The sequence below is a fragment of the Cajanus cajan genome, chromosome 4, assembly GCF_000230855.2.
Source record: "Cajanus cajan strain Asha chromosome 4, NIPB_CcT2T_4, whole genome shotgun sequence".
Lineage (NCBI taxonomy): Eukaryota > Viridiplantae > Streptophyta > Magnoliopsida > Fabales > Fabaceae > Cajanus > Cajanus cajan.
The window spans coordinates 19,435,879-19,445,445 of record NC_138520.1 but is presented as its reverse complement, the minus strand read 5'-3'; the positions used below and the strand labels follow the sequence as shown (position 1 = coordinate 19,445,445).

Sequence of the window (9,567 nt, the reverse complement as noted above, 5' to 3'; positions counted from 1 at the left end):
GGCTATATGCAATTACTGTGGAGATTTGATTAAATATTTTCCCATGACAAGTGGCATGAGGAATCATTTGATGAGATGCAAAGAAAATCCTAATAGAGAAGTATTAAAAAGGCAAAAACTCTCAAAAAATCCTAATAGAGAAGTATTCAAAAGGCAAAAACTCTTATCATCAACTATAAAAGGGGTTACTGTTGACCCTTTATCACCTATTTCTAAATTTGACCAAAATGCATCTCGAATGAAGTTGGTGAAGATTTGGTTAAATATTTTTCCAAAACAAGTGGCATGAGAGTAATCATTTGATGAGATGCAACGAAAATCCTAATAGAGAAGTATTCAAAAGGCAAAAACTTTCACCATCCACCATAGAAGGGGCTAGTGTTGGCCCTTCACCAACTATTTCTAAATTTGAACAAAATGCATCTCAAATGAAGTTGGTGAAGATATTTGTGAAGTCTAAGCTTCCTTTTCAATTTTTGGAAGATGATGACTTTCATGACTTTCTATGGTCCTTACGGCCACGATTTGAAGTCCTATCCTGCACCACATTAAGGCCTGAAATGTGGGAACTTTATGAAGAAGCAAAAGCGAAGTTAAATTTTTTTTTCTATCAAAATAGTGTGGGAAGGTTTTCTTAGCTTTAGAAACATGGATTTTAATCCAAAATCTAAACTACATGAGTTTGACAACACACTTTATTAACAATGATAGGAAGCTTCAAAAGAAATCTTGAATTTTTCTCAAACAACGGGACATTCAAGGGTATTCATGCTAATTATGTTGAGGCTTGTTTGAATAATTGGGAGTTGAAATAGGTCCTTAGTATCACTGTGGATAATGCTACAACAAATGATGTTAGGGTTCAATACCTTAAAAGGAAGATGTTATCATGGAATCGTCTTGTCTTGAAGGGAGAATATGTCCATATGCATTGTGAACATATATTGAGTTTGATTGTGAAGGAAGGTTTAAAAGAAATCAAAGATTCAATTTTGAAAATTCGGAATGCAGTTAAATATGTTAAGTTTTCTTCAACTAGATTTGCTAGATTTAAGGCTTGTGTTGAGCAAGAGGAAATTTCTTATAAAGGTCTTGTTTGCCTTGATGTTGAAACTAGGTGGAATTCAACTTACTTAATGTTATAGATGAGCTTGAAGTACAAAGATGTCTTTCTCTTACTAGATATCCAAGATAAGAAATTTTATGTTGAAATGGCCAAAGATAATGGTAGTGTGCCATTAGAAAAAGATTAGGAATATGCGAGGTCTGATCTACCATTTTTTTTTAAGATGTTCTATGACTCTACCATGTGCATTTCTGGTTCTTCATATGTCACCAATCATATATACATGAAGGAGGTGTTTGCCATTGGTAAAAAGATTTGACAATATTCTAGAGTAGTGATAGGAGCATAAGGTTGATGGCATTGAGGATGAAGGGTAAGTATGACAAATATTGGGTAAATCCTAATGAAATTAATATCTTGTTATTGATTGTTGTTGTGCTTGATCATAGGAGTAAGTTAGATTTTGTTAATTACTACATTGACTATATATTTGAATCTGGTATGGCTAGTCAATTGAAATCAAAATTGTTGTCATCTAATTGAAAACACTTTATGAATAATATCAAGGTGTTGAGAAAGGTTCTCAAAGTAGCCTACAAGAATCACAACTAGATGATGATCCTCATGGCATGAGGTTCTACCTAAGAGCTATTGGTAGAGATGGCAAAGTGGGCCATGGCCCGCGGGCCGGCCAGTTGGCCCGCCAAAAATTAGCGGGCCGGGCCAAGCATTTCAACCCACCAGCCCGCCAAGCCCGCCAACCCGCCGGGCCAAATAGCGGGCCGGCCCGCCACAACCCGCCGCCCGCATATATATATATTTTTTAATTTAATTATTTTTATGTTTATTTTATTTTGATGTAGAAGATGAGGATGAAGATGATTAAGAAAAAAAGTAGAGACATCTTCTTTCAAGAGAGCTTCTAATATTCTTAAAATAAAAATTTAAAGTTAATTAATTATATTTAAACTTGTTTTGTGGACTATCAAAAAATTTAGTGTATAAATAATTTGTAAGTTTATAATTTGGTTTTGATTTTGGTGTAAATGGACTAATTTCTATTTGATTTTGTTTTAAGTTTGTAATTTGTTTTTGTTGAACATATATTAAGTACAATATGTATGTATTTTTAATTTCATATGATTATATTTATTTATTTGTAGCAAAAAAAAATTTATTTAACCATAAAATAATTTTTTTTCCTTTTTTTTTATTTTTTATTTTTGTAAGCGGGCTGGCGGGCTAGGCGGGGCGGGCCAACATCTCCAGCCCGTTTTACATTGGCGGTGGCGGGCCAATGGCGGGCCGGGCCAAAACGGGCCGGGCTGGCCCGTTTTGCCATCCCTAGCTATTGGACATAGCTTTGATTATATGACAAATTTTGATAAATATTTGAGAGAAGATCCTTAACCTTATACAAAGTTAGTTGAGCTTGATATTTCACATTGGTGGAAAGTCAACTCAATTAGATTTCCTATCCTTACAAACATGGCCCGAGAGGTGTTAGCCATTCCAATCTCTACTATAGCATCAGAAAGTGCATTTAGCATAGGAGGAAGGGTGGTTAGTCCTTATCGTAATTGCCTAACGCTTAAAATAGTGGAAGTACTAATTTGTACACAAGATTGGTTGAAAGGAACACCTTTCTCTATACTTTTTGATGAGGATCCTAAAGAGCTTGATAAATTTGAGCAAGATGAGTTTATATTAAAAATCTATATATTTTTTAGTTTATATTTTAAAATTTTCAAAAATGATGGAATATTTTATTTTTTACAGAGATAATCTCTCAAGATAAAGTGAGACCTTCAAGTGTTATTTATTTGGATGATTGAAGATGTGCTTGATAAGTTGTACGTTATGATACAACTTATATTTGAAGATGTATTAATTTTTTATTTTGTTGTTTATAGGAGAACCTATGTTCTTGAGTAGAAATAAATGCTACCTGTCTACTTAGTTTTATGATTTTTTTTTTTTTTGTTTATGAGGAACCTATATTACGAATGAAGTGGGTAAATACTACCTTTGTTATCACCTATCTAAAGTTGACATAACTTTGATTGAAAAGTTCACATATCTCTCACTTTCGTTGTTTTAGAATTAAGACAAATCTTTGTATATCACACACTATCCTGTTTTGACACCATACAATTGTGGTTTTTCATATTTAGTTGTTTTTAATATTTGTTAAGTAACAAGTACATATTTATCAATAAATCACATATAGGTGAGGCTGTGTTTGTGGATGACATTCCAACATAGCCTGGATGGAGTGATGTGTCACATATATGGTTGGAAGGTGAGTGTTCTCTTTCTAAATACTCTTATTAAGTTACTATATATTGCATGGAACTCTAACGTAGGCTATCCAGGATTCTAAATTATGGAGAACAGGAAAGTTTGATGTTAATGAATTATCGACCCTTCAAACTAGCAAGTTCTCTTTCTGAATTCTAAATATGTTGTTCATGTTGTGCAAATTAGTCTAAAGTTGATTATCTACTTGCAACAGATTGAACTATATGTGTGACTATTTTCTCAGATAATTTTCGGACCATGTGTGTTTTTTTGGTTTTTTATGTTAAAATTCATTTGAGTACTATTAAACTGTGTCGTTGTGGTATTAAGGATACATAATAATTTTATGCCTATAGTATATGTCATTCAACTATCTGTTGGGTAACAACCCCTTAGACATTGGTTAGCTACAGATTAAGTCGGTAAATACTACCTTTATTTTTCTTGGAGTATGAGTATGGTGATACCACAAATGGGTGTATTTCAACGGGCAGCTGAACCTTGGTTTCAATTTTTTCTTCACTGTTTTCTTTTCTTGCTATGGTTCAGTTCAATTCTCTTGAATGACATATTTAGGAGCACATTTTAATCCTAATAACTTGACAAATGGTGCTCCTAAGGATGAAATCCGTCATGCGGGTGACCTGGGTAACATAATTGCTAATGCAGATGGTATTACTTCTTTCTTTTCTTATATGTCTTCCTCTACTGTGACCTGCTTATGTATCCTTTTGTCATTTGTTTTGAAATACAGGGGCTGCAAAGACTACAATTGTGGATAATCAGGTGCTATTTTTTTTACTTATTTTAACATAATAGTTGTTCTTTTGGTACATATTAATTCCAAACCATTTTTAGCAATATCATTCCATTTTGAAAGTAGCTAATCATATTGTATGGCACCAAACATGCAGATACCACTGTCTGGCCCTAATTCAGTAGTTGGAAGAGCCTTGGTGGTTCATGAGCTTGGAAAGGGTTCGAGATTCCATTTTAATATTTTTATTTTTTTTTATATTTGCCTTTGGATCCTGTGCTGTGGACAAAATTACTATCACGAGCTTAGGCACTTGTATTACCTAAGTAAACACACAAACCATCACATGACTCACATTGGATCACGTGTTTCCTATACCGCATTAATGACAAAATGAAAACTTACAGAGTCTTCAAGTTTGGAATTTATTTGTTGAACCATCATGGTCAATGTTCATGCACACACCACTACTTTTCTTTATCACCATTGTTGTTTATATATTCATACTTGCACGCAAATGTGCACTTTACTATTTATTTATATATAAATTGTTGTCATCATTTAGACTATTGATATATTTATATATTGAGAAAGCTTACTAAAAAAGTGGTGAGCATATCCAAATTTAACATTGGGTGTTTATTCTTATCTTTTATTCAAGGTTTTAAAAAAAAGTTCAGCACAGTTTAGAAATAGTTCATAAATAGTTTAATTTGAAAATAGTGGAGTTCAGAAATATATTAAGATGCATAACAATTCTGTTCATGTTACTGTTTAGTGTAGTGCAATTTGGTAGAACAAAAAAAAAGTTCAGTTAAATTTCTCTGAACAAATTTTCAATTCAAGCGAACTATTTTTTTATTAAGTGCAATTTTTAATAATTCAATTCAATACAATTCATTTTGCCCATCTCATCACTATTGGCTTCTTTTTACAATCCTAAACAAACTTCTCTCATTACAAGCAATCTCATTACTTTTTCTCCAATTGTGGCTTCTAGCTAGGGATGGGACACATCAAGCTTTTACCAAGGATCTATGTTCTGATTTGTTTCAAGTATCATTTCACTTGACCTATTTAATAAAAAGATTAAATTTAAACTTAGAAAAACAACTTATTTTAAAAAAAAAAATTAAACTTAGACTTTAAAAAAAATTGTTAAGCTTGATAAGTCAACCTATTTATCTATATAATATATATAGTACCTTATTAACAATATAATTAAATAAATAAATTTATAATAAAAAATTAGAATTATCAATATTTTAACATTTTCACTACACTGAATTGCTTTACATTCCCTATAAAAAAATCAAGATATAGAAAATAAAAAATCCAGCACACACATTTTTGCCTACTCTATTCCTTCGCCTTTATGATTGATTATTTAGAATATTCCAATGATATATAATAGATCCAGACTTTGGTTTTAATTTTATAAACTAAATCTTACCTATATATTCAAAGTCTATCTAGACCTATTCTCATTCCTACTCCTGCCATGGGGTGCTTGGCTCTAAGGAGACGGCAGCAGAGTGGCAGATATGGTGGCATGGTGAAGAGACCATTCAAATTCAAATGAGGTGATCTACACATTTGCTGCTACACATTTTCCATGGAATATATTAGGTAAGCCAAACAATTTTCATTAGACTATTGGACCATCAACTGGTCTCTAATTGCTACGTCAACAACAGCTTTTGTATAGCTGACATCGTCAACAGGCTACCTAATCTCATTGTAAATCACTTTTAGGCCTCAATCACAATATACTTGTACAGAGAGCTATTCCACCAATAACTTCAACGTTCTTTTCCAAATTTCTTAGGAATTTCTTTACTTCTGGGTATACATATTGGACTCATGCATTTCTTTTTCATCTTTATGCATTCTTGCATATCATTGTTCTTTTAATTTGCGATGATTTGTTATCTAGTGATGACGGTGGTATGGTATTGCTATTTGCTATTATAAGGTGCACATTAGAACTGCTGTCTAAGGCAGCCCCTCCAGTAGTGATTCTTACAGGAACTACTCTCTAAACCCTCCTTACAACTCTGGTGCAGAGCTGCTATCTTAGGCCCACTTAATAGCATCAAAATAGACAGTGGTTATAAAAATTAACAATTATCATAGGGAAATTTAACTGGCATTAAAGGTCTTTTCTAGTAGTGAACAGTGAAATCATGAAAAAAAAAAATGCTTAATTGGAAACAGAATAACAAAACCATCCACCCAAAATAGAGAGGGAAAAAAAGTTCTATAAAGTGAGGCAATAAATATGTACACCAATGAATTTTAGTAGATTAAAATTGAGATGCTCATAAAATTAAATGACGGATGAATACACCCTTTGTCACTCCAGAATCCAGATGAACCTTGGACTCCAAAATATGTAAAGAATTGAGTCATGACCATAAAGAACTATTGAGATCTTAAATAATATCAAAAACACACTTGGCTTTGACTGCATGTTTAACCTGAAGACTTACAAACTAATCCAGTCTCAAGCTGCTTAACATACAAATTTACTGAAAAAGGAGCTTCTTGATACAATAAAAAATTAATTCGGTTTGTATCATAATGTAAATGACCTGGGCAAACATACCTTAAGTCATGCAATGCTTGCAAAAGTTGTCTTGTAATTCTCTTAACTAAACTTAACTTACCAACAAACACTAAGTTTGGTGGTTCTTACTTTTCTTCTTTCTTGTAGCAAAGCTGCTAGGTCCAATTTCTATTGACATTCTTTTCGTCCTGCAGCATATGGGAAAAAGAAAATACATCATATATTGTGTAAATATGGAAAGTCAAATACTGCCAATTTGTCCCAAAAACACTCAGAAACTATTTCATTTTTTGTATTTCATACTGAAGCGAAATTACCTTGATGATAACTCTTCTGACTCCTTGCAATGCTCATCAGCAGCACCATCTATGAGAAAAACATTATCTAATCAATTAATTTTTCTCGCACACATAAAACAAGGAACCATATGACAATGAGTCTATGAGAGACCAATACTCTCACTTCTTGCTGCAAGAACAACTAACAATATGAGCATGCAGTCAATATTTATGCATTTATCATCAGTAACAGACTAACAGGTTATAAATCAGCCAAGTGTCTGTTTGGGAAACACTCAACCAATTTCTCCTCATCCCAACAGATCAAAATTAATTCTATCAATTCAAAATCATTTCTACCCAACTTTAATACAAAACAGACCCCAGGTTATTGACTGTTTAACCTAATTTGATGTCAAATTAAATCTCATTTGAATTGAGCAAGCATGAGGAGAATACATACCAATTATATCTCCCTCTTCAGTTTCCTGCTCTGGCTCTGACTCTGACTCTGAACCCCATCGATCTCCTCCATCATCATGGTCCCAACGATCACCAACAGGAGGCATCCAGAAGTCTTCCTCTTCTGTGTCACTATCCTCGTTGGAAGACTTCCTAACTTCAGATTTAATTTCTTCAATTCCCTTGTCCTTATTCTTCTTCTTCCTTCCTTCCTTTTTTCCACCTTCTGCACTTTTTGACTCCTGTAAGCTCTCCTCATCAATTTCCTTGTCCTTATTCTTTTTCTTCTTCTTTTTCTTCATCTTCTGCATTCTATCCTCCTTTCCATCATCTGCACTTTCTGTCTCCTGTAAGCTCTCCTCACATTCCATTCCATGACATGACAACTTTTCCTCTTCCTTTCTCTCTGTTTATAGAAGTCAGAATGCATTAGCAAATAAAGCTCTACAAAATCCATACGAAATCGTGGACCATATAATCTGCAAATACTAGCAGAAAAACTGAGCCTCACTTCATATTATTAAAGCATCAGCATCACTCGAAATCCAAAATTGAGTGAATATTAGACATCACTGACCTAATTTATTGAGAAATCTTTTCCCAGTCATATGCTTCCAGATATGTTCCTCTGACTTATTGACATTGTCACCAGTCAGCTTACATATCAACTTTGACCTGAAAAGAGGAACAAAAATAAATTTGATATAACATACTTGACAAACACATAAAATGGGAAAAATCAGAGATTAAACCCTTGAAATTTGGCCCATTTTCATTTCAGCATAGCTATTCCATACAAAAAGGCTCTACATTAATTCAGTGGAAAATTCACTTTAAAAAAAAAAACATTGATTAAAAAGTACAAAAAACTGAAACATATTAATTAATATGAAACACTTTTCAGGTCAAAGTTGTTTTGTTGAACTCTTTGTAACTGCATTCCAATCATAGTTGTAGCTGCATCAGTTATATTTGTCTACAATTTCCCACAATATCCAGAATCACAACAGAACCAACACCACAAGTTAAAACCTTCCATCAAATCTTGCTTTACTTTTTAAATTTTTTTAATTGAGATTTATTTAAATATAAATATATTGTTTATATTCCCGAATGGATTAAAGAGAGGAGGGTGTATATAAACTACCATTAATCTCGACTACTAAAAAGTGATGTAAGACTTTTGGGACATCCTGGCCTCAATTTAGGGTTTAGGGCCAAGAGTAATCAATACTCCGACCGGAAGTCTACTGACATTGTTAGCATTAACCACTTCCAAGATATTGTTCACTGTTATAAACTAGTCTCGGCCTCTCTAAAGCGATGTGAGATTTTTTAGGCATATCAGTGCTGGTACTAATCTCGATTCATGAAATTCGTGTTACTTACTCTCGTAAAGAATATCACCACTAAGAACAAAGAGCATTTAACACAAAAATGACAACATAAACAGCATCTAAACAAAGAGGATTTTTCCCTCATGTCCGGTGCACAAAGTTAGAGAAACAGTCAAAGTCAGATATAACATTGATAACCAAGTGCGTGCCACATTGATTAGGTGACTAAACCATGCTTAAAATCCGAAACCCATGAACGAAGAGCGTAATTCGCAAGAAGGAGAAGGTGAAGGGGAAAGAACGTTACCGGCAGAGAGGGTCTTGCTTGAACATGTTAAGAGGGGGTTTTTGATTGGACAAGGCGAAATCGATGAGACCCAAACGGCATTTTTTGCAGTGGGAGTAGGAGGCTATGTCTTTGGAGAGGACCTCGTGCCCAGTCTCTACGCACTTGAAACGCCCGTTTCCCAACTCTGTGAAGGTCGGCGACCCAAGCAAGTTGCTACCTTCCTTCTTCTCATTCTGAGTGCCTTCGCTTGTTCCCATTGCCCACAACCCTATGCAACCCCAAATTGCAGAGGAAAACGAAAACCCTCTCGCTGGAGCTTCGTTTCAATTAATACTCTCGCTAAACGGTGTCGTGTTGCTACACCAGATTTGTTGTTGGTCAGAAAACCTTATTTGCACTTTGATTTTTCTGTGATTTCTTTTTCTTTTTTTTTATCTTTCTTTTGTTATCTATACTAGAGTTATGTTTGTTAAACCATTTTTTATTTTTTTTATAAAAGTGCTTTTGT

General features: G+C 33.7%; 1 protein-coding gene across 1 annotated transcript; it reads right to left on the bottom strand.

Annotated features, from left to right (window-relative positions):
* Window positions 1-6,535: 6,535 nt before the first annotated feature.
* On the bottom strand, window positions 6,536-9,365 carry LOC109789252 (uncharacterized). Its single transcript, XM_020348163.3, has 5 exons — window positions 9,078-9,365; window positions 8,011-8,108; window positions 7,435-7,839; window positions 7,011-7,059; window positions 6,536-6,881 (listed from the first exon to the last, which is right to left on the bottom strand). Exons 1-5 carry the CDS (start codon window positions 9,314-9,316, stop codon window positions 6,803-6,805), a joined length of 870 nt encoding a protein of 289 aa, XP_020203752.1. The 5' UTR covers window positions 9,317-9,365; the 3' UTR covers window positions 6,536-6,802.
* Window positions 9,366-9,567: the final 202 nt, after the last annotated feature.

Excerpts from the sequence above, each read along its gene's own strand:
- LOC109789252 (XM_020348163.3), bottom strand. The coding sequence starts at position 9,316 with ATGGGAACAAGCGAAGGCACTCAGAATGAGAAGAAGGAAGGTAGCAAC. Across the intron at positions 8,109-9,077 it reads AAGCAAGACCCTCTCTGCCG|GTCAAAGTTGATATGTAAGC; the intron begins GTAACGTTCTTT and ends TCCTCTTTTCAG. Across the intron at positions 7,060-7,434 it reads TGAAGAGGGAGATATAATTG|ATGGTGCTGCTGATGAGCAT; the intron begins GTATGTATTCTC and ends TTTTTCTCATAG.